The 26,788-nt window shown below is 37.4% G+C and overlaps 1 protein-coding gene across 5 annotated transcripts in view; it reads left to right on the top strand.

The window, feature by feature from the left end:
* Window positions 1-26,788, top strand: part of dgkza (diacylglycerol kinase, zeta a) — a 116,624-nt gene that overhangs the window by 11,831 nt on the left and 78,005 nt on the right. Inside the window, exon 1 of one of the 5 annotated variants that reach the window (XM_067402222.1) lies at window positions 11,051-11,163. The exons of 2 other annotated variants lie outside the window; for them this stretch is intronic. In XM_067402222.1, coding sequence (XP_067258323.1) covers window positions 11,102-11,163 — 62 coding nt within the window. In that variant the 5' untranslated portion in view covers window positions 11,051-11,101. Of the gene's footprint in view, window positions 1-11,050; window positions 11,164-14,391; window positions 15,076-26,788 lie in introns of those variants that run through there. 2 more of the 5 variants (XM_067402220.1, XM_067402224.1) reach the window with 2 other exon arrangements.

The raw sequence follows: 26,788 nt of genomic DNA, 5'->3' as shown, positions 1-26,788 counted from the left end.
ACTCATTTCAAGGACACTTTGTAAATGTAATAGGTTATAGATTACAAGTTACCCTATTTAAAATGTAATAAGTAGTGTAACTATATAAGTTGCTTTATTATAGTAATGTAACTAATTACATTAGATTACTTTCTGATTACTTTTCTACATTTCTAACGAATGTTTTCAACTGATAATCATTTTCAAACATTTAAACCATGCAGACAAGGGTTAACCTTAGAGTAGATCTCTACACTGATTACTGTCAGACTTCTCAAAATCCTTCATCAGTTACATTAAGATGATAATAATTAAATTTTAATGCACCACAAACAGCCACCACAAAAACAGAAAAAAAAAGAAGAAAAAAAAAGCATATCCATAAATAAAACGGTTATCAAATAAGCCTTTACTCTTATAATCTCCTGAAACATTGGTGTCTCATATGTTAGAGCAGTCAATGCAATTTGGGAAAGAAATCAATCAAATCTGTATGTGAGTGAAAATATTCAGATGTAACCTCATTTGTAATCGTTGACATTTTCATAAGTAACTGTAATTTAATTAATTACAGTTACTTAATTACAGTTACTTTTAATTAATCTGATCATTCCACACAAATTCTTGTCCAAGCTCTTGTTCTATCCAGACTGGACTACTGTAATGCTCTCTTGGCTGGCCTTCCAGCATGCACTATCAAGCCTCTACAACTGATCCAAAATGCTGCAGCAAGACTGGTCTTCAACGAACCGAAGAGAGCGCACGTCACTCCTCTCTTCATCAGTCTGCACTGGCTGCCAGTAGCTGCTCGCATCCAATTCAAGGCTCTGATGTTTGCTTACAGAACGACAGCTGGCTCTGCACCGCTATACCTTAACTCACTACTTCAGACTTACGCGCCCTCCAGAAACCTGCGTTCTGCAAGTGAACGGCGCCTTGTGGTGCCATCACATAGGGGCACAAAATCACTCTCACGGACCTTCTCCGGGACTGTTCCTGGCTGGTGGAATGACCTACCACGCTCTATCCGAGCAGCCGAGTCTCTAGCCATTTTCAAAAAAATGCTAAAGACGTATCTTTTTCGTCAGCACTTGACCCAGTAGTAGTAGCACTTACCTTGACTAATATTCTTCTCCTATCTGTGTATTTATTTATATAAAAAAAAAAAAAAAAAAAAAAAATTTCGCTATGAGCACTTTACTGACATAACTGTGACTTCACTCAGCACTTACATACTGTTGTTCTCATGTTGATTTAATTGATTCTACTACTCTCATTTGTAAGTCGCTTTGGATAAAAGCGTCTGCTAAATGACTAAATGTAAATGTAAATGTAAATGTAATTACACTTTTTTTTTCTCTGTAACTGTAACAGATTACAGTTACATTTATTTTGTAATTAAATTATGTAATTTTGTTACATTTAATAATTTACTCCCCAACATGTGTCATACTGCACGCAACCTGTCAGATTTTTGAACATCCAGTCTGTATTCAGCAATTATGTTTAAAAAAAAAAGAAAAATAAATTTATTGTCTAAAACGCTGTGGCAGAAACCACCCAGTCTAACTATAACCAGCCCAATCAATTTGCATTCATACAGTCTAAAAAAGTGATTGTCTATTCTGAAAAGTGATTGTCTATTCATACAGTCACCGTCAGTTTGAATAGACTAACACTTTTTATACACATATCTTACACAGTTATTGAGCTGCTAAATGTGTAATTTTTTTTTAATATCCTAATATCTAGAGACAACTATAAGTAAGCCATTTGAAGGCTGTATGCACTGCAAGGACTAGATTTAACTATTTATTAACTTGTTTGTTCTAGAAACACCACTATATGGATTTAATGTAATTCACTCTGGATTTTTTAGATCCAGTTTTAGTTTTAGAGCGGAAACTTGGGACATGTGGTCTCCATCTCAATGGACGGTGCAAAAGAATAGGGATTGAAGTCTGGAAGAACTCATGTTCGTGGATGCGATTATTAACGTTACTGTAGTATGAAGCAGAGCAGGACCGAGTGTTGTGGGAGCTGAACGAGGAGCTGGAGCGATTGATCAACACACGCCTCACGAGCAGCTGGACTTTTATTATGACACAGTCGCCGGCGCCGCTTCCGCTTTTCCGGTTATGAGTTTACGGGAGCTGTCCTTGTCGACAGAACCAGCGGCAGATGGTAAACAGTAATTATGTTCCATAAATAAGTAACACAATCCACCATAAAACGTGCAAGAAGTAAATAAGGAACTGCTTGAAGCAAGCTAGTGGTTTGCTGGACGCTAGACACTACTTCCGCATTTGTCCACGGCACTGTTGTCATGTGGTTTCTACGTCAGTAAAGGCGGTAACAAAGGTAACTGACATCATTGACAGGCGACTGCACTGCCCCGTGTCACTGTTTAGAATGGGAATTTTCTCATGATTTACAAGTAGTTGAAAACATTAGAGATATTGTTTGTAATCAGCTGGACAAAATATATAACACTAGCCTAGTGGTTTTTTGGATATTTTACTGCAAAAATTTTACATATTGTAAAACTGCAGTGTGTACGTGACCTTTGAGATGAATCTGTCAGTTAAAGATCTTCTCAGAACTTTATCCACAGTGGAGATTTTTGGTTTCCCAGAAACCAGAACACACAAGACTGGGGCTCATTAAAGCCAGATAATAACCCAGGCTTCTCTGTACTGCTGGCGGTAAGAGGATCAAAATGGGAAGAAAATCTGTTCTTCTGCAGAATAGGCCACTGCTGCAGTAATGAGATACCTGAAAGGTCAGGTCATAAAGGGGGTTGATGCAGTAATATAAAGGTAATGAGTGGCAGGAAACCCTTTTGCTGTAAAAGCAATATAATTCTGGTTAGAGACAAGTACATGTTTTCTATAGTCGAGTACAGAATTCTGATCCTTTTTGACAGACCTTTCATTTTAGGTAACGTGACTTTTCTCATGAACCCTGTTTCTGTCTAGAAATGTCCTGATAGTAAATGTTTTCTCTCTTGTTGCAAGTGAGTATTCTTCTCCTCTACTGTGAGTGTGCTACTATGACAGTGGCTACATCCATGAACAATGCAATTACTGACAATGAAATGTCACTTCTCAACCACAACAGAAAGAGAAATTGCTGCTCTTTAGGGTAATGTTGAAGATCGAGCATATTATGGAAATTAATATTCCATATTAATATTATGGAAAGCGCGGAAATGTTAAAACTTACCAATTTCACTCCATACTCTGAGTATGACAGCTGATAGACAGCAGCATTCAAATGTGTGTAGTTGTGTGAGCGCATGTGATAAGTGTGAAGTTTATTTAGTTCATTGTAGCCAATCACAGACATGTCTGTTAAGATCATGAACAAATGGTTAATCAGAGATGACACACACAAAAAATTTAATACTGTATGTCAAAATAGATCTGTTCATGTCTTGAATAGACCTGTCACTTGTTTATTAAGAATGAGAATCTAGAAGAATATTAACATATCTTGAATACTTAGTTGCAGGCATGACAACTTTAAGGCCAATTCACACCGCACCGACAAACGGCAACGAACAAGTTGGCCGTTGGATTTAGAATTCTATGAGAAAAAACTGTCATGTTCACACCAACAAACAAACACCGAACCAACGAGTGACATCTGACTGGGAAAATTCCACAACTACATATGTAACCATGTAAACAATATTGTCAGGCAAGTTTATTATATTAGTATCATATATATTTTCATTGTATTAAAGTATTGAGGCAAAACAAAAATACTAACCTGAAATCCGAAGCACTGCAGCCATCGATCTGATCGTAACCTATTGGTTGGTGTACACCGTTTTTTAAACTTTTTTTTAAGCTTCTTTTTATTATTAAGGAGACCCATAAGCATATACAATCATGTAAATAAACAAGCCAAAACGAATTATTAAAAACTAAACTGAAGGTAAACCTGCATTGCTCTCATAGTGGTTAACGTTACTTCTCTCTTTCGGTGAAGTGGAGCAGCTGCTCTTGCTGAATGGCACGGATTGCACTATGGACTATTGTACCTTTTTGTATATTTTAATTTTTTTAACTGTATTTTATTTTTTATAACGAACAAGCTGCGATGTCACGTTTCCTGTACTTTGTGTCCGTGAGGCGCGGGCGCGATCAGACAGCTGTCTTTGCAGGGGACTTGCCTCATCGTCATGGCAACGGTTCGTAGCCAGGTCAGATTACGTCAGAGTTTGTTGCCATTTGTCGGAAAACTGTTCACACTGCGCAGACATTCCACGACCAAACAAACGCCGATTAAACATGTTCAGTCGGGTGAAAACCGACTCCGACCAACGCCAACAAACGCCAACAGATGCCAACAGGGGTATCGCACCGATCCAACAAACTCCAACAGACGAGTTTGTTGGCTGTTGTCGGTTCGGTGTGAATTGGTCTTTTAATAATATTTATGACACTCAGGTATGCTCTATGCAAATGAGCTGACGAAAATGAGATACATTTCAAGTTTTAACTTTATTTGTTCTTTAGATAATTCTCTTTAAAAGAAAAAAAGTATCAGCTGTATGCAAAGTGACCCACATTTGGTTTTTGACCACTGAAAATGTGTACGATTTTAGTCATGGAACCACATTAACATATCCGTATCTCTGGAATTGAGGCACAAAAAAAAGGAGAAAGATCTGCAACTGTTGGCATATAATGAAACAAAGATTTCTAAAGTCAACAGGTTTTACTAATAGACCTACCAATCTGTGTAAATATAAAATAGTGATGTTGCTACTTTTCTAAAGCCATTTTACACCCCTCTAATTTGGCTCCAAATCTCAAGTGAAAATTGTCTTTTGGACCCCCTCTACAAAATAAATGGATTACTCAGTAAATATACATCTGTGACATTTAATATTTTGGCTTCCATCAATATTTATGTTTGTCTTTTGTATAGAAATTTTTTTAACAAAAGCCAGGGACCGGGGACAATGACCCATTTGTTTTTAAACAGCAATGCTTAAAAATTCATGCAAATTATAAGCTTTTGTGATTGCGTAGCACGACAATGTCACATGAGCATGTAACCGGGATACAGTCCAAAATCTCTCCTGGTAAATTTCTACCTGTTAATCGTGTCTACAGGTATATCGTCCACCCTTGATGCTGACATTTTAATTAATATACTGATTTTTTAAAATGTTTATTTTATTTTTTTAATTATACATTTTCTTAGTACATTAAGCCACATTGTGTTTAATCATTTTTGGCCTTGTTTCACAGACAGGGCTTAGATTAAACCAGGATTAGGCCTTAGTTCAATTAGGACATCTAAGTAACTTTTACAAACATGCCTTAGAAAAAACATTACTGGTGTGCATCATCTTGAGTCAAAACACTGGCATTGACATATTTTAAGATATGTCAGTGCAAGTTGCTTTAAGTTAAAACCTCTTGAACATGCATTTTAGTCTGGGACTAGGCTTAAGCCTTGTCTTTGGAACCAGAGGATAAGTGTTTTCGAATGTACCGCTGTTTTTAGTGTTTGAAATACTGTGGCAGGTATTGTATATGGATCACAACTTTTGAATGGTGATCTAAATATTCATGGCTTGAAACAGATGGAAAATTGACAGGCCTGTGCTGCAGTTTTGTGGATGTTTTGCCCTCTAGGCCTCCGCTCCAGTCAAGTGATTGAAAACTATGAATTTCTGACGTACTGAGAACAGTACAAATGGATTTTGAATATTCACATTCAGCGCACTCAACCTCAAGCTGATGTGGCGTGGTGCTACGTGACAATGTCCGCGCCTTTTGTAGACACTATGTAAGAGCAATAAGTGCAGACCAATTCACATGATGCGTGCAGCTTTCCTTTGTAGTGAACTCATTTATATGCTCTGACAGTTCTTAAAAGGCTGGATGAAGTTGGTTGTTTTGGTGTGTTTTGTTGTTATCTCTTGGCAAGCTTTGTTTCGACAGCATCGTTTCACTCTGCAAACCCCAGGAAATGTCCCTGCCTCTTTTATACTCTTCCATCTCTTAAATCTCTCTCACACACTTCTGTTTCTCTCAGCTTTACAGAATCTGTCCATTGTAATCGTGAGATGGGCCAAAATAATATTCTCACCGTGTGTGCGTTTTGCTGAAAAGAAGTGGAAACAGAATTGATTTAAAAAGAGCAGATTTAAAATTAGGATGGGTAAAACAGAAAAAAAACTAAAGAAAAGAGATAATAAAGTTTTTCTTTTAATTCCATGGATTATTTCTAGCAGAAAACAAAAATCAAGAGCATCAATAAAGCTGATTACATTGTCTGATGGATAGGACTCCTTTTGTGACCTAGTGAGGAAACAAATAAGCACAGATTTCCACAGATAATCTAAGTGGAGATTATTTTAGCCATCAGATTAGTGATCATGGCACTCGGTGAGCATTTGATCGTCTCTGACAGTCATCTTGTGTGGGTTTGTGGGTTGCTCCTGAGGATAGTGCTGCAGCTACAGACAGTAAGGAAGTGGGCGTTTGTTAATTGAGTCTCTCTCATTCTGATTATTCCTCCCCCGTCTTTCCTTTATATCCTCCTCCTTTCTCTGTATCCCTGTCTGTCTTCATCTTTCTCAACCTCCATCCATCTCTCATCATTGTCACACTGTCTCAGAGTGAATCTGTCTGCAGACTAGCATCAGATAATTTATTTTCTGTTGATAGAGGTGTAAATAAGAAAAATATTTGGAAATTGAGTTTATGCTTTTTCAGTGTATCGCATTTTGTGGTTTGATATTTTATTGAAAATAGAAATATGCCACTGTTTCTCATAATAATATTCTACGTTTGACAAAAAATAGTTTTGACTGACTTAAAATGTGGTTTGTGATGCCAAAAGCATATTTATTTATTTATTTTTTTTTAAGTCAGAAACATTCTGATCATTATTTTCAATGTAACACAATCCGATAATACCTGGATGAGGTTATTTACTTGTTAACTATTTATTTTAACTATTAATTATTAATTATTTAATGTTAAAATGTTATCTAATAACTTGAATATGCATGAAAAATATATATTTATAAGGGGGGATCACTAATAATGTATATAATTAAACTAACAATAATGCAAAAGTTGTGTGTATGTAGTGATCTATATATTTTTTGGTAAATATTATCAGTTTATGATAGACAAGTCCCATTTTACGAAAAGGTTGAGGCAAAACTTACACATAGACCTTCTCATGTCCAATATACAGTATTACTAGACATACCAATTTGTATAATGTTTATTCTGTACATTTCGATGTGTATGTGAGTGTGTATGACTTTCTGTGTGCGTTTGCTGTGTGTAAGAGTGAGCTAGAGGGTCCCAGCTGTACTGAAGGGTTTGTGTAATGGCTGTAAATTGGAGTGTATTGTGAGTGAGTCAGTGTGCCCAGTAGGTGCTGCTTTACCAGGAGCTCTCCTCCCACAGTCTGAGCCAGCACAAAAAACACCTACTTTCCTCTACTTTGAACACTGACAGATTTATTCCCTAGCTTTTGACATTACATGCTTTTAAAATGAGTGAGACAATGTCAAACGCAGCACGTTCAGATCCCACAGACAGCATCATTTTGCGGCTAAGTGCTCGAGTTAGGATGTGCCATTTTATTAGTCCTGTTCATTAGCTTGTGTCTGTAAGTGTTCTTAAGGGATCAAGTAGATGCTCTTGAGAGAGAAAGCAGCTGTTTTGATGTTGTCAGAATACCTAATCCTAAACCAGTCCTACTGCATGTGTGCAAGAGAGCTGGAACAAATGCGATCACAGACACATACGGAAAGGACATCACTCAGTGACTGACACAGGAGAGGCTGTGACTGAGTGCAAATTAATTATTCAAGCCTTTTCTGTACAACACAGATTACAAACACCGCTGTGTGTGAGACAGAGAGATATTTGAGTAGATGTGAAGTGTGTGCGCGCTGGAACAGAGTGAGGAGTGTGCACAGCGTGTCTTAGTGCATGTGTCCGTAGACACACTCTGTATTACCAGAACACAAATTGTTCATAGTTTTCCCTCTATTTAACTCTGTACGCATTCATTAGATCATGTTTTATTAGACAAACTCGCCCTCCTCCAATTAAATCTTGATGTCACAGTATCACATCGTTGTGAAAATGCTGCAAACAAGCTAATGCAAGCCAATCACAAACAGTCTCCTAGTTAATCGATGTCTTTAGCTGATAAGCAGTCACTACAGTGACAGACACCATGGTAACTTTGGCCTTGATCTCTCTGAAACTGGAGTCTGAATGGGCTGGAACACGATGTCGAGCACACTCAGTTGTGAGAGATGCTGTAGACGCTGGCACATCACAAATGCTCATAATATGCATCTGCAGAACAAAGTTTTGCAAATTAAATACTTTGGCTGACTTGATATCCAAGAAAAGTATAGTACTGTGAGCTCCATGTGACACATTTTACCGTATTTAAATCCATTCCTTCTGGGTTGCTGATAATTGACAGTTGTAAGTGTGCTGGTGGGCTGAGCTGCTCTTTGTGTGGAGGTTAAAAATGAGCGAACAGAATGTCACTTAACCCCAGAGAGGGCCTTTTTATATGTTTCTTTGTATAAATATGCAGGATTTTAAGGAATAGTTCAGAAAAATATTCAGTGATACAGAAAACGCCAATGGAATCTTGAAGAATTTACTATATTTGGATGAATAAATCAAATTGTAGAGCTAGACACTTAAAGGGTTAGTTCACCCAAAAAATGAAATTGATGTCATTAATTACTCACCCTCGTGTTGTTCCAAACCCGTAAGACCTTCTTTCATCTTCGGAACACAAATTAAGATATTTTTGATTTTGATCCAAGGTTGTTTTTTTTTTACCTCCTCAATAGAAAGCAACGAAATTACCATCATTCAAGGTACAGAAAAGTAGTAAAGACATTGTTAAAATAGTCAATGTGACTACAGTGGTTAAACTGTAATGTTATGATGCGACAAGAATACTTTTTGTGTGCAAAAACAAAACAAAAATAAGGATGTTATTCAACAGTTTCTTCTCTCCCCTGTCATTCTCCTACGCTGTTGATGCAGTGCGCAGGAGCCGGCCAATACTGAGCCGGTGTTCGGCCGTGAACACGGAAGAGCTGCACTGCATCAACTGCGTACAAGACTGACAAAGTAGAGAAAAAATTGAGAAAAGAAAAGTTTTTTTTGTTGTTTTGTTATTGCACACAAAAGTATTCTCATCGCTTCGTAACATTAAGGTTGAACCACTGTAGTCACATTGACTATTTTAACAATGTCTTTAGTACTTTTCTGGACCTCGAATGATGGTAATTACGTTACTTTCTATTGGGGGATAAAAAAACCCTTGGATTTCATCAAAAATATGAAAGAAGGTCTTATGGGTACTAAATGACAGAATTTCATTTTTGAAATAACTTATTTGAAATCAACTTTAAAACTTAAAAACTTTGTTTTTATGTACATTTAAAATAACAAAATAGAGAAAACAAGCAGGATGCGCTTCTGCCGTTTTAGTTTCCATAAACTGGAGCCTGCACAAAAATGAACCGAAACTCAGCGTATTCTTGTAGCACAGACATGAGAAATATGTCTAAAAAAACCTTTTTAAGTGTCTACTTTTAAGTGTCATGTTTTGCTTATTTGACATTAAATTAGACATAGGCTATAGTCTGGAAAATATGTTTGCCTTGCAAATTATTTTGTGGACCCCTGGCTATTGTATTCAGTTTGGGTAAAATTAATATACAATTTGGGAAAAAAATTACTAATTTCATAATGCCCTATTTTTGAGGCTATAATGCTTCAGTGCTCATTCATTGTAAATGCATGGATAAGGCAGCCAGTGCAGTTCTTCAAAAAAACTTTTTTATTGGGAAAAAAAGTAACCCAGGTTTGGAACAAAAGGATCGAGAGATGGAAATGGTAAAGCAAAAGAGATTACAGAGCCATTGGTTAAGAAGAGTACATTCTCCCCCTAGTGGGGAGAGAGGAGATGACAGGGACATGACTTCCATGGACTTTCTATACCTTTCTGTCCTGTCCTTTCATATCTTAGACTAATTCTTTTAGAGTTAAACGATTTTCAGCAATCTGGTCATTACTTGCTGATGTTTATTCATTTGTGGGATGGTGTGTTTGCCATAGGTATATCTAGTTAAGTTACAGTACTTTTCTTTCAGTTGTGAAGCCTTCACACTTTTGCTAAGATAACACAATCTGCAGAGAGATAATGAGAGGATAAAAAGTGAAATTCAGTGATGACTGATTATGGAAACACTCCTCTTGTGTAATTGATTTCATACTTAAGACTAGTCCAGTAATTAAAAATAAATATTTGTAATTTTGTTCAATTTGTTACAGTAATATTTTGGATGGTACTTGAGCCACCAGTGTCAGCACTGTCTACAGAGACTTTTTAGATGATGACAAAACCATCCATTTTTTTTTAAAGTATATTTAAGTTTTTGTCAAAATAAACAAAATGCACATCTCTAATAAAAATAAGAATGTACAGTGGAAATGGACAACAGTCTTTGCTTTATAAACATGACTTGAGCAGTGTGTCTATGGGTGTGATTTTATGTGTGGTTTAAAGTGTGAGGAGTGTGACAAAGGAAGTACACAGTAATATACTGTCTTTTCTTCATCTTTGTTTAGATGAAGCAGCAGCTTCTGTTGTCATGCACAGAAATATAAAAGTTCAAGATCAGCAGCCACTTTCCTCTGTAAAAAGCAGGGCGAGACTTTGTGTGTGTTTGTTTGGGGCTGTCCTTTAAGAGTACTAAAAATAATTTCCTGCAGGAGCCTGTTCTCAGTCTGAGTGTGTGTGCCTGTGGTCTGTAGCTCATATTCTATTTGAGGCAGTTTCTTTCACCAGAACCAAGTTTTACCCCTGACCCATCTCTCGTTCTTTGTCTTACACACACATACAACACTAACACAAACATAAACTCACATAAGGAAGTGTCACAACAGGAAGTAGGGGGTGTTGGGGAAGAAAGATTTAGCTCAGTGAGGCACAGGCTGCAAGGGTCAGTTGTTGTCTACACTAGATGTGTGTATGAGAGTAAGTAGATTCAATCTGGCAATCTGGCAGGCCTGCAAGAAAGAGAGGAATGTGGGCTCACAGGGGGAAATGGGTCTTGCCCCCCACCCCTCCGGCTCATCCTCACCACAGGTAAGACTAAACTACACCTGCTTTTGCATCCATGCGCTCAACTTTTGATGACCCATGCTGCTTGTACTAGCTCATTTAGCTGTAAGAATAATGCTCTGATTTCTGATCAGCACCATAAAGACATTGCAACATTCAGATATGGATCCAGCTGCAAGATCTGGCATTAAGAACACTTTCACAGCATGCAAATATGCCTGCTTTTTTTGTGGGAAAAACAGTACACCAAAAGAATAGTATGTCTAAATTAATTGGAAAACAGGCGAAGTATAAACGTATCTGGATGACCTGCCTATATTCCGGAGTGCACACTTTACTATCCTCTGAGGCCACAGTACGTAGGTATTTTGTACATCTAAATACTACTCATATTCATACTATAAAGAACACATTTTTTTAACACATGTAGTATTTGCTCAGTATGTGATTTCGGAGACAGCTTCTGTATAGTCTTGTAGCATTAGCATGTGACTGTATGTGTATGTGATCTGTAATTGTGGAAGCAGGCATAGAGTAACTTTATTTAACTGTAATCTGTCACTCATGGCTGATAAAACAATGCTACTTGTATTTAATACATTTATGCATTTGAGGATGTGAAGCTTACTAGTAATACTGTGTGTGCGTCTGCTGTGCTGTCAGCACAAGCAGAAGTTTATTAAATATGAGCCATTTCTGTGACTGTTTGCTGCTTTTTTTTGTAGAAAGCGGTGTTCTGAAACGTTATGCAAATTCCGATTAAGAATATTTACATTTTACATTAACGCTTTTAACCAAAGCAACTGACATTGCATTGAATTACATTGCATTTTGTCAATCAAGCATTCCTAAGGAGTTGAACCTCTGACACTGCCAGTGCTAGCGTCATAAAATGCATGTAAATGTTAATGCCACTTTTGCATATCATTCAGCATTCTCAGAAGAACCAGCATTCTGGTGTGCATGTAAACATACTCATTGTATCTGGCTTCTGTTTGTAGGCTTATAGCTGGTTGTTCTTTTTTTTTAGTCTAGATGCGGTTTTACCAAACCTGCATATAGGAAATGTCTGAGACCACCAGCTCTTATCACAGAATCTCATCGTACAAGTATGTGAGAGAGAGAGAGACAGAGCAATGTGAGTTAGTCGGATATTTCTATCTATGTAAGGAGAGATTACACAGTTTAATAATAGTTCCAGGGGTATTTATTGTGGGAACACAGTATCTGGCCTTAGTTCAAATGATGCTAGATGCCTCAAATTAACCACAAATTAAATCACTTTCACAGTGTTATAAATATTATTATATAATCTATGAATACGGATCGATCACAAACTTGTGTAAGTGTAACTTGATTAAAAATGTAAAGCAGTGGTTTAAAAGGATTGCAGCCACAGTGAGAAAACGCCTGCAGGCATGCAGTTGCTCAATGTAACCACAAGGTGGAAATCCAGCACATAATCATCATTTACGTAGAAATTGTTTTACACTCAAGACTGTGAAAAGGGTCATTTGATGCTTGAATTAAGATGCATTAATGGAGCGTGTCCTGCTGCGGTGAGTATGAACTGTTTTGAGGTGGAAATTTCTCCCTGCTGTTTTTGGTGGGATAGGCTGAATCCAGGTTACAGTGGATCCTACTTGTTACTCCTACACCGTTATATTTCTACCTACCTTTCCTTTCAGCTGTCCAATTTTACCTCCTCTCTCTCCCTTCCTCCTTCTATTTCTCCTTCACTTTAGCTCTCTCTCTGTTTCTCTCTCTATCCCCCAGCCCTCCCCTCTTACAAGCGCACACGCGCATTGCTAACAGAAGAATAGCAGGAAACAATATCTGGTTTGTGGTCCAACCATAATTGTGTACGACTCCTATTTTAGTGACATCATTTCCTTCCTTCACAGGAAGTCTGTAGTGAGTGCGAACAGCAGAGAGGAATCATTCTACTGTCTTGTTTTGTTGACAATTTTATAGTACACACACACACACACACACACACACACACACACACACACACACACACACACGTTTGTTTTTGTGAATTGTGGGGACTTTCCATAGGCCGCAATGCATTTTATACTGTACAAACCGTACTTTCTATCCCCCTACCCCTAACCCTAAACCTAACCATCACAGGAAACTGTGCACACCTTTATTTTCTCACAAAAACATCATTTAGTATTTTTATATCAATTAATTTACATTGTGGGGACCGGTGGCTGGTCCCCACGATGTAGGTGAACTCAGGTTTATATTACATTGTGGGGACATTTGGTCCCCACAATGTAATATAAACAAAAGCACACACGCACACACACACTATGACCTAATGAGAATACTTCCCTTCTGGTTCTTGTGGTTCTGTCCTCAACAGTCTTATTTTAGTATCATAGAGATTCTGTGTTTTCATTTTCATTTAAGTTTTAGTAATTTTGCTGTGTCTTTGTCTTAAATGTCTATATGGCTTTCAATCAAGTTAATCTGGCTGTTGATGCTTAAAATGATTAAATAATTGTAATATTTATAAAATAATTGTATTTTATACAATTGTAAAAAATTGTACTGGTTAATGGTTTTAGTTAACTATAATAACCCTTGTCTGCATATGACAGTGGAGGAAATATGACACTATACTGTATAGTTTTTTAGTTGTTGATATTTATGTAACTGTATTTGGCAGAAATAAATAACCAAGAACCTGAGGCGATCTTTCTTTCCATCTTTTCCTCTCATGCCTTTCTTTCTTTTTCTCAGTGTTAAGCTGCATTTATACACAACTATAAGATCCTCCTCCTACCTGCTCTCCGGTTACAAGTGCACAGCCACAAATGCATTGTTCTTGCTCTCTCTCTCTCTCTCTCTCTCTCTCTCTGTGCGTTGTTTTACATTATGCTTCATATGTTTCTGTGACCTCAGTCACACCTTTTATCATTGGCCAGTTCTTACACAGAGATTATTTCCAAATAACCCCTCCAACTCAAGGCATCCATTTGTCTATAAGTGATATTTGTGAACAAAACTAGATAGACTACAGGCCTGATCTGTAAACTGTGAGCTGCTTTTTTCTATTGTCAGATATCACATTTCTTCTAGAGCTTCTATCAGAGAGAAAATAGATAGAGAGAAAGACAGATCAATTGTGAGATAGATGTAAACAAGCAAGGTAGGAAAAAATCAGGCACCTGGAGGGGCAGCTATATTTGGGGTCCTAGGAATGAGTCTCTTCTGAGTTTGACACTTCCTGGTGTGGTGCAATGTTTGTGTGTGCAGCCGGCAGCTAGAGCGTATGTGTATGCGCGTGTGTGAGTGCAAGAGACAGCCACCATGGGAGGAGAGCATGAGATGAGCACTTGAGAGAGAGAGAGAAAGACATGAAGAGAGGACTGGAGGGATACCCTTTGCCTTATGGCTCTGCTTAGACCGGGACTCTAAGAACTTCCTGAGAGAGAGAGCGAGAGAGAGAGAGAGAGGAAGGAAGGAAAGAGAGAGAGAGAGAGGAGTAGGGGGGAGGAATGTTGGGGTTTGCTTATAGGATTAAGTGTCTTAAAGGCGGATGGGAAGCGGATCACACGTGGAAGTCTGCAAGGATCTGGAACACTGAGCTCTGTTCGCATTGTCCTCCCTCTCTTTCTGAGAGGCGGAGAGCAGGATGGAGCGACCCTTCTCTTCTAGTTTTTCTCATCATGAGGACTCTCTGACTGCATGACTTTGGGATTGGTTACTGTTGTTTGATTGACGGCCAAGGCTCCTGATGGAGCAGGAGCTAGGAGCAGGTTCGCAGGACAGGGAAGAGGTCACAACCTCTCTGGCCTCCACGTCCGCTTCTTCATCCAATTCTGACCTTCTGTCCAACCCCTTGCCTGAGGGTGAAAGAGTCGCGGTGGGTCGCCGGCATAGCAGCAGGGCTTTTCCAGGGTTACGGCTGTTTGGAAGGAGGTGAGTCGAACACACACTTGATGAGTGCGTTCTGAGCTCAGCGTAGTGCTCTTGTGTTTGTCTACATGTAGATGTAAAGAAAGATTGTGTATTTATGAGAACTTGCGGAGAGTGTGTGTGTGTGTGTGTGTGCGCGGGTGCTCAAGTTTCCATTCAATGTTTCCATCTCAAACCTGAGCCCTGTAATGTGTGTTTGCAGAAACAACGTGTCTGTAATGCAGTGCATGTTACCTAACCAGACTGTGGCTGTGTGTTTGCTCACTGACAGTTTGTGTTGTGTTCAGGCTGGGCATAGTTAAGGTGTTCTGGTAGCAACAGCTAATCTATAAAATAAAAATATAAATAATCCGCAACGTATTTAATTATCAATTAATCGCATCTGTGCGCTGTTCATGAAAAACATCTGTCAGTCATGTTATTTTACAGTAGTGAATAATGAATCTGGAAAACAGTGGAGGACTAAATTATGTTTTTATATATATATATATATATATATATATATATATATATATATATATATATATATATATATATTTTGTTAGACATTTAATGTAAGTTTAAATTTCTACTTGTAACACAAATATTTTTTATGAACAATTGTAATGGAGTATATGTTCAGATGAGTGAATTTTTGCTCCTCCTACCGAACCAGTTAACATTTTGTATGTGCTTTTGTCTTTCTGAATTATCATTAAATTATGAATAATTTTATCTACTACTTTAACTTTTACTTTCAAAAAACTTTTAAATTCTAACCCCTTTTTTTGCACACAATATTTATTTGCACGTTCACTATATTTGTTTTCATTGTTGTTTTCATTGGTTTCTATTTCTGCAGCATTGTAGCTGACAGCTCATATTGATTGTGTTTTGTATAATACTAAAATGTTTTAATTTCAGCTATATATCATTGTGCATTACTTTCAATATGAAAGCAACAGTGGATAATTTATCTCAAATGTTGAAAATCTCGAGAGAGTCTGCCCACGCACTCTTTTAATTGCGTGTGATTTGTGATTTGATTTGGTCATGTCTGGTGTGGACAGACAAATTGCATTGTGTAACTTAGAACACTGTATTAGGATGGCCGTCCATCCAGGGTTTTCCCCTGCCTTCACGCTGGGATAGGCTTCAGCACCCCTGTGACCCTACACAGGGCAGGTTCTGAGAATGGCCTAATGGATGGATGAATGGGTTTGGGGTTGTCTTGAGTAGTCATCCTTGGGTTAGTCATCTTCTATTTTTAATCTGGTTTCTTCCTATGCATCAAACGATTTTAAAGAGCAAACAGAACATGATGGACTGATAAGAGAGTGTGAGAGAGAGAGAGGTGGATGGTAGGATATGCAAACTCATCCCATCCTACAGAATATGCTTAAAAACAATCATAACATGTACATAATGACGTAGAACATAAGATCACAGAGTGATTAGATATGTTATAGAGTGGGGCAGATTTGCTCGACTAAAATTATGCATGTTAATGTCAGCTCTATAAGGTTTGTCTAAAGACTTTTCAGCATGACAACATTTTTATCACCTCTATTACCTCTCGCCTTCTCAGCTCTGCATGTGTTCCCACTGATGAGACAGCTCCTGCTGTGTGCTTTTGTTTCAAGCTTATTAATTGATGCATGAAGATGATCAGAGATGTGAGAAGAGGATGTCAATCAGACTGAATTAGAGCTTGATTTCTCTGGGATCACTTTATTCTCAGACAGATCACAGTAATAATAAAGACTAGAGCGAGTATATATGTGTGTATGTGTGTGGGTAAAATGAGCATGTGTCTTCACTGTGTGGTATGTGAAAAATTCACACTGAAGAAATGTAAAATCAGCTTTAAATAATGGTCATCATTTATATTTTAACTTCCCCCGCTCACACACACCTACTCTCTCTCTTTCTCTCTCTCTCTCTCTGTATTTGTTTACTCTGTCATTTTGTATGTTTACATTTCCATGTCTTTGTAAGCAATCTCAAGCAGGGTTAGTTATGAAACTCCACCCACTGTTTGTTTGATTGTTTACTTTTTTATTGAGTACTCAATTGAGTTTACATCTAGAGCCTCTGTGACATCAGAGATGACGTTAAACACAAATGAGAGCGAGTGTGCATAAATACATTAACCTTAGTGTACTTTAGGGCATGATGGGATATTTCTGATTATGCCCTGGAACTCTCGGTGTCACCATGGCAACCCTATGTCAGGCTGGAAGAACTCAGCGGAGACGCATTCATCATTGAGACTCCAAATATCTGGGTCATCTCCACATATAACTCTGTATGACAAATAAGCCATGGGAACATTTGACAGTACTGACTCATGTGCTGTATGTGTCAATGTCTGATGTCCTCTGAGTCTCTTCATACTTTTAAAAGTGTGTGTGTATGTCTGTGTGTATATCTAAGAGGCAATTTACTTCATCAAATTAGCATGCTGCTGCCCCCGTATTTGGGCCTAACTACTGTATACAGAATGAAAAACTGAACACCATTTCTCATGACATATTATTTAATTATTAGGGCTGTCAATAGATTAGAATTTTTAGCTTTTTTCAAGGTAAATTTAAGTGACTTTCCAAAAAAGGACACTTGGAGACTCCAAAAGGACACCAAATAACCAAATAATATATGAAGTCCATATAATTAATACATTTATGCTCACCAAATAGGGCTGCGACAATAAATCGATGCTTCTCGATTCGTGGATCAGTTCTGAGATTTTCTGAATGCATCGCAATTCTCTCTCGAATCGATTCTAAGCTTAGTTTTTAACAGCAGATGGTGCTCTAGGCTAGTTTTTAATTGCACACTCAAACGCTCAAGAAGAAGAGCACTTGTGCATTCAGTTGAGTATGAGAATGTACTTGCATCTCAGAATTCTTTTATGACGTGAGACAGTGTTAATTTCGTTAACGTAAACTAAATGAAAAATGTTTGTTGACGACCTTTTTTTCCATGACTAAGACGAGCCGATGAGAGATGACACCAATTTAATTTAATGATAACGTGACAAACTACACGTGCAATATCGTTGATGAAAAAAGACGAGACTGAAATGTGGTTAAAAGGCTAAACAATTGACCAAAATCACTCTTTTGAAATCACTTTTTGTTTTGGTCGAATAAAGGAGACAAAACATTACAGACTGTCTTTACGAGCGGCCATGCTTACGCCAGATTTGGGATTGCCAGATTTCCAGAATTTAAAAACCCCTATCAGAGCTTTTCTGTTATAAGAACATTTCATTAGAATTTTTTACTTAATCTTTGCTATCTGGCAACCACGAGCCCTCTACACCGAGGAAGAAGCGCGGATGATCTGAAAACACAGACAAATAAGCTGGAGTTCAGCTATCTTTATTTGAGATTTTCTACTTCAATTAAAGTGCCTATATTGCGCTGCTCATTTACTGGCTAAATCTGGGACCAAAGTGCAGGCTCTGGGACCAAAGTGCAGGCTGATATCCAGCAGTGGTTCTCAAACTGACGAACATGAAAGTGCTGTTCATTTTATTCTACTCCACCTTAAAATAACATGAAAACTGAACATGTATTTCTAGCAGGTAAAATGTCGTATATACACGACATTCAATCAAATTACCTCATCTTTCGCAGTCAAAACTGACTGCACCCACACAAGCCAGCATCGCACTACATTATAGTGCTGTTCTCGACAATATAAAGTGGGGATTTAGCACTTACTAACATGAAGAACAAATAGACTGCATGTAGATTTAAGATTAAAACTCTCTTCGATACAAAAACATACCCTTCTGTGAGGTACTGTTTTTAATGTTGATCATATTATACCAGCAAGAATACTGCCCGAACATAATATAATATATAATTTCCAGAATATTGATTTTATACAGTTCAACAAACAAAAGGGTAATGTGTACATTTTAAACAGTATTGTCAGTATTTTTGCTCTGTTTTGCAACGAAAGCCACAGCAGAACTGCAGCACACAAGCTGTTTCGTGAACGTGAACGAATCTTCAATGATCCATTCATAAATATAGCTGCTTTGATACTGAAAGAATGAATGACTCGGTGATTCACTCATAAAAACAGTGACTTACCGCCACCTACTGGCGGTTTTAATGTAATATTTAAAAATATCACCATTACATGTATTGCATTTTCTAAAAAAAAATATATTTAAGGCATTACTTATTTTACAAAGGTATTTATGAAGGTTAAAAAAAATGCACTGGAAAAATCGATTTGCAGTCTAAGTGGAAAAGAGAAGGTACAGAGAAGGATGTTAAATCCCTCAGGGGTTACGACACTCTAGTCTAGAAAGTTTGAGAACCACTGAAAGAGGATATCTAAATTTGCACAAGTGCTACTGATAAGAGTGCAATGTCAATACAGCCTGTTACCTTGATTCAAATTTTTTATAAACTTAAATGAATTGGTCTAAAGAGAAAATTATGACTATTTTGTCTAAAGACTACATATAAAATAGCTATAAAAATTAATGTTGGTAACTGTAGTTTGACTAAAAGTAATGACTAAGACTTGACAAAAATGTGATGACTTTTCGTAGAAAACTAGACTAAAATATGAAAGACTTATATGACTAAAATGTGACTAAGACTAAGGAGCATTTTTGTCTTAAGATAAAGACTAAGACTAAATCAAAAATGGCTGCCAAAATTAACACTGACATGAGATTAATGTAAACATCCCACTGCAAACACCCTTGTAATTCGCTTCAACCTTTTCAAACTTTATGAATGATTATTTTACAGAAGGTTCAAGACAAGTGGTGTGTGTGTAAACGAATTGAAAGCAAGCATAGTACAGCTGTTTATAAAACACGCAGTGCCATCTGCTGTTAATAAAAACTCTGAATAGATTGCGTTCAGAATCGAGAGAATCATGATGCATTCAGAAAATCTCAGAATCGATCCAGAATCATTTCTCAATTCGCGATGTATCGATTTATTTTCCCAGCCCACCAACACCAAACCACCCATGAAAAAAAAACATTGCAGAAAAAAAACTTTCAGAATTCACAGTGCTTGTTTACTGTTCAGATACCGAACAGAACCACACAGAGATGCCAAAAAACAAACAAAAAAAACAAAACAAGAACCCTAAACCAACCACAATGACCTGACTGCATTTTCCTTCTACAGTACATGGATCCATTCAGAAATGCTAAACACAGCAACATACACATGACAAATCCAAACATTATGAATCTGTATGAAAACAATGTGACTGTACTGCAATGCGTCTGTGCATAAATACAATGTGTGTTCAGTGCATCAAGAGCGCACATACCCGGACATACAATTGTTTATAATGGACTCACGCATTGTTGGGACTCATTGTTTGAATGAATTCGCTTACTGGAGCATTGAACTGAAAACTTTCTTGGAGTTTAGCGGCTTAAATGATATAATCGCAAATAGAGAAGCGAAATTGGATTATTAAAGGGTTAGAATATAAATTTCCACCTACCAGGGTTAAAGGTGCTTGAGCTATTGTCAATGCTTAGTTTGATAAACTCTCAACTCAAAAGATCATCTAACAGTGTTGCCAGATCTTGCTAGAAAAAACAAAACAAAACAAGAACAAGCCGGCCTGCAAGCCATTTACGGCCCCCTCCACCCGGCCCGCTACTGATCTCAAAAATAAAACATAATCCAGCCCACTAAATTATTATTATTATTATTATTATTATTATTATTATTCTCTAGTTGCTACCTGTCTGATATGCAAAGAAAAAGTTGCAGTTCTAAGGGGCCATTCACATATCGCGTCACATAGCGGCCGCGCCAAAGTGCTTTCGCTCCCATGGCATCTGTCTTTGCTATGCAACCGTGAGCTGTGCTCTCCACGATGACGAGGAAGTTTCAGCAAAAGAAAAATTAATTTCTAGTCCTTGCGTTAGCTCTACTACTAGATATATTTATGGAAATTAGAAATATTTTTCTTTTTTTTTATCAGTGTCTATTGTAGTGTCTTATTATTTGATGTGGATGTGTATAGATGTGAATTAATGTGAGACAGTAAACGCTGTTGGATGCGAGACAATTTTTGGAAGAAATTCCAACAGTAAAGTGAAATTGAATTGAATTGATAAACCCGCCCTGTACAGCTATGATCAGCTGTTTGGCTGACCTTTCGATGTTGTTATGGAAAGGCCAAAGCTCATCGTTTGGTCCTGGTCACATGACCTGCGGTGCGCTTGCGGCATTCTGAAAAGTTGATGTTTTCATCTCGCTGTGGCTTATAGCGCGCCTGGAAAAACGAGTGCACTGCACCGCATGCGCGTCACTTCTATTATGAGCGCTTGCCTAATTTACAGTAAAAGCACTCGCGCAAGTCGTGAGCATTGATTTAAACCACCAAAACACGTCCGATGCCACCAAACGGCATCTTGGACAAATGTGGCTCAGCTGTGTGAGCAGAAGCGCAGTATGCACTTTGTGTTTTGAAGTGCACATCAGCCCCATGCTGATGTAATAAAGTCACAGAAATATGCATAATACAGTATGTTACAGAACTCAATGACTGCGCTGATAGTGGCTGTGCATGAAAATAAGACCAAAATATAGCAGCAAGCAGCAATTAACGGGGCCAAGCACAAAAAAGGCAGAGATTATGAGTCATGCAAGAATTGCTGGGAGCATCAGACCAACCACAACAATGAGTAATTAAAGACATTTTTAGATTATTTTAGGCAAAACGACTAAAAAAATGACAAATATCACTAGTAATAATTACTTGTAATTAATTAATTACTTAATAATTAATTGCTTGTCACTTTTGACCATTAGATGGTGCTGTTACAAAATTGATGTTGTGTAGTCAGTGTGAGGTGACTATGACACATACAAAGTTTGGTGTAAATATGCTAAAGCACTGCAGAGTTACAGCCTCAAAATCATTTTGGCTTTATGCCATCAAATTCATTGATGCGGTATTTGAGAACGAATTGGTCAATAAAAAAGCTTTTTGCCTGCATGGTGTGAAGATGATCTTAGGCGATTTTGGTGAAAATTGGACCAATGGTCTAGGAGGGGTTTGAAAAAGTAGGTTTTCACCAAATTCAAAATGGCAGACAACAGTTTTGACCAAATATGGCATAATTGGTAGTTGTTCTCAGTATGACTCAAGGAATATTTCAAGACTTGTTTCATTAAAATTAATCAAAAGCATTTTTTAAAAATTTCATTAGAATTTTTGACCACAAGTTGGCAGTGCCTCACAACTTGATGAGTACCTTCAGGGCATGGTCCCGATTACCCATGCTGAGTTTTGTAGTAATACGTTAATACGATCGTAAAATACATAATACGCCAAAATTCATATGCCAAAATTCAAAATGGACGATATGGAACAATTGGGTATCTTTCAACTCTGTATACTGCACTGAATCAAAAGAGACCAGTTTTAAGATTTTTGGGCAAACTGCCCATTTAGATAGAGACTCATGATGAGACTGTCCTTTATTGGTTTCACAATATTCTGGCAAAATTTCATAACTTTCTTGCAAGCTGATCTTTGTGCTGCCATATACTCAATAGCAGAGGAATAACAATAATAAGAACATTAACCGGGACAATAAGTGTCTACAGACCTTCTGTGCTTGGCCCCTAAATATCACCACCCACACCGACCCAGTTTAATAACTCCATGAACTTGATTGCTTTATGAGCCAAACCCAAACAAGCCCAAAATGCTTATAATAAGTGAACATATCAACACTGCAAAAGAGCGCTCAGCAAAGCAGCCTTGCAAACATAAACTAAACACCTTTGTTAATGGTGGTTTTGTTAAAATTGCCTAAAATGTCTTTGGTTGCTTTAGTATTATTTTGGTCAAAAACAGTGGACTATTAAACGTGAGATGCCAGAAATTTGCTATGGTTTCCACAGTGTCAGTCATCATAATTTCGCAAATGAATCATGTTCCGTACACGCAGAACAATAATTTAGGGGTCTCACTCTCGTATTTAAAGGAGTTTTTCACTCCTAAAATTTTACATTGTGTACTTGGCCAATGTCTTAAATTGAGCAACTGGGCAGTATTTAGACTGATTTATATCAAATAAATCAATCTGTCTATATCAAACTGAAGAGTTCAAGACAAATTCATGTACATTTTTAAATGTCATATGTTACCTGCTATATGCAGCTGTGATTCATTTGGCCTATAGCTGTGTCAAACAGGCAGGATTAAATTTGTGCCAGAACAAACCAGATCCACCACCTCCAGAACTGGATCTGGCACCTATTTTAGTTCTTCTCCTACATGCCACTGATTTATGCTATGACACTTATGCATGTTTCATTAAAAATAAGGCGCTTCATTTATTAAGTTGTCAATAAAAGTGTTTTCACAGAACACTATGTTAGCACAATCTACATCACAAGTGAGTGTCATGACATAGTTTTCTAGATATAATCAAGAAAGAACCATAATCATCAGTGCAGTCTACTTTGTTTGCAGTGTAGGCAGTTTGATCTTGATGGGAGCAATGATGTTTTGCCGTCACAACACATTCTTTTAAATTTCTTGATTTTTTTTTTTTTTTTTTTTTTCTTTACAGTGCAAAATACCAGAGAGATGGATGAACAAATTAGGAGAGTGAATCCAGCATGATTTTTATCTGTTTTCCTGTGCAATTCTTCAGGAGAACCTTTTCATTTTTGTGTGCTTGTGATGAGTACGGAGTGAGAGATGGGAAAGGAAGTGGGAAGGCAGGACAAGATGGACAGAAAACGCACTTGAAATCATTTGTCGCATTATAGCTACAGATTCCTGTTTGACAGCACATTCAGTTGCTCATTTGAGCAGAGGAACTCTGTATTCTTAAAGCTGGACTGAGAACAGTGTTCAGATTGCAGATATGACAGATGAGTGTAGTGGTCAGTGCAGAACAGAAGATGATCTGCCCTTTGTCCTCTCTGTGTGCTCTTCTCTCTCTCTCTCTGTGCTTCCCTGAATGATGGCCCATTCAGAACTGCAGCAGAAGCCACAGAACTGAGCATCCATCTGTCAGCACCTCACGACCTGCCTCTCTCTGCAAACTGAGAGAGACGGAGTGAAGGAGAGCGGAGGAAGGGTTTTGTCAGTTCATTTAGAGTCAGCGTGTGTTTGTGTCTATTAATAGCCATGTCTTGCAAATGTGTGTCTGTGTGGTGTGTGTAAATGTGTATGTGTAAGCTAGCTCAACAGATTTGTGTGCCTGATATATAGCATGGCAGTTGGATGCGCAAACACTATGGGCTGCAGTGATGTGTCTTTTCTTTCAGCAGAGCGAGATAAAGTGAAACTAATAAAGGAAGACAGTTAATCGGTCAGTGTTGAACAGGGATGCAGCATGATATCAGAGCCATACTGCTCTCCAATAGCAATCCTAACTCGTATTGTGCACTAGTGGAGATCAGGAACGAGGTGCACCACAGAAGCCTTAAAAAAATGAAGAAAGTTTGTGGTCGGTAAGATTTTTTTGAAAGAGTTATACTCACAAGGCTGCATTAATTTATATATAAATGAAAGTTCTAAAGAACATCATTTGTTTGAAGTACTGTAGACATATTTTGCAACATAAATGTCCTACTGATCCCAGACTTTTGAACAGTAGTGCAAATGAATTAAAAATCACCAATACACTATATTTGTTAATAAATAAATCATCAATTTAAAAATAAAATATAAATATATAATAATAAATTGCAACTGTATTATAAGTGGAAACATTTTAGTAGACTAACCGTATTGATTTTTAGCTTGTAAAGAAACAAGCTTTTATAGCAGGCCGCTTCTCTTTTTCTTTGCTGCAGACAGCACCATACAGCAGCTGAAGCGAGAGGAGGCGTAGAAGCATAGTGCTGGGTGCCGCTCGGAAAAAGTTACCTACTAGGTCACAATTCATGTGCACTGAAAGGGGTGGAACAGATAGTGGGCGCAACGCTGTGAAACGGTGCCACGGTTGAGTGTGAGAAGAGGCGTGTGCATCTCACTGTATGTATGTGTGGGCGTCCCAGAGAACACTGCCGCCATAGGCGACTGCCGATATCGCTTATACCAGGATCTTGTACTGGTAACATGGAGATCTGTGCACAAATCCTGCTCAGTAATTCTCCATCAATTAGCTTTAAGTGAAGTCTTCAGTCTTAAAAAGTATTTTGTACTTGCCAAAACCAATTTTTAGTGGCATTTGTCTCTTCTTTGGCTTTGTTTTATAGAACAGGAAGACAGTAGAGGAGACAGGAAGCAATGGGAGAGGTGAACAGGATCAGGAAAGGACCTCAAGCTAGGACTCGAAATTGCTACTGCTCCACATGTCAGAGCACTGCCCACAAGGCTATTACTCTGAAAAAAATAGTCAGATGGTGAGAGTTAAACATGCAGCCAGTAAAGCATGTATTAATGATTCTGTTATAAATTACTGGAGCTCTAGGATAATGGATTGACTAAACCAAAACCTGCACTGCCTGATTTAGATTAGATATGAAGTGCTTTATGATTTTTTTATTGCTCAGTGTTAAACTGATGAACTAAAGCATCGGCTAAACGCACACAAAAGAAAAATGCTACACACACATCAAGGAAGTTCTGATCTATGAGCTGACTGAGGAAGTAAATCATTGTTCACCATTTGTGTTTTATAGTAGAGCTTTGTGCGTTTTCATGTGTGTAAAGGTGGGTGGGTGGATGTCTATAGCTTAAAAGAGCGGAGGTTTGGGCTCAAACTGAGTTTTTCTGTTCACAGTTCTCTGATCTCATTTTCTTGCTACCACTCTCTTTTAACCTGTTTATTTGATTGAAGTGATTAAATATATTGCTCTAAATAGGATAATGTTCTTTGTCATGATTTACAATGATTCAAGCAGAAGCCTAACAGAACCTATGAACCTATCATGCCAAGTATCTAGTTGACAACAATATTTTAATCATTAACTGATTTAAATTTTAATAACAATAAAAGGAAACTCGAGCTTCAAAAAAGATACAAAAGTTCTATAAAAAGTATCATAAAAGTGGTCTAGATGACTACTGTTCCAACTATTCCAAGCCATGTGATTGCTTGGTGTGACAAAATTTACTGTGTTGCTCAATTCTCTTCCGAAAATGCTTCTATTTTACATTTTCTAATTTGTTGTTGTTGTTGTTGTTGTTGTTGTTGATCATAAAAATTATATATGATATATTTGAGAATATCTTTTATTCTTTTTTTATGTGTTTCCTTTCAGTAGAAGCAAGGAAATGCTTTTTTGAGCTGTATTGGTAGTTTACTCTTATTATGTGCAGAATGTCCCATGCATACACTCTAAAAAATGCTGGGTTAAGTTGGGTTGAAAATGGACAAACCCAGCAATTAGGTTGCTTTAACCCAGTAGTTGGGTTAAATGTTTGCCCAACGTGCTGGGTAGTTTTATTTAACTCAACTGTTGTATAAAAATTACTTTATTGCTTGCTTAAATTGAACCCAAAATATGCTGGAAATTAACATTTATTAATATGTTTATTAAATGAGCATTTATTAATAGGATAATGAATAATAAACAATAAACATTTATTAAATTGCTTATTAATAAATGTACACCTTTTGATTATTATTGTTGCCTCTAGTAATTATGTGTCTGATTTTTAATTTCTCACCTATTTTGGATTAATTTTAAGACAGACATATAGTCATTTTTAATCAGTAGTTGGGTTAAATAAAACTACCCAGCAGGTT

This window comes from Chanodichthys erythropterus, chromosome 11, assembly GCF_024489055.1.
Source record: "Chanodichthys erythropterus isolate Z2021 chromosome 11, ASM2448905v1, whole genome shotgun sequence".
NCBI lineage: Eukaryota > Metazoa > Chordata > Actinopteri > Cypriniformes > Xenocyprididae > Chanodichthys > Chanodichthys erythropterus.
The sequence above is the reverse complement of the archived record's forward strand: the minus strand, read 5'-3'. Positions and strand labels throughout refer to the sequence as shown.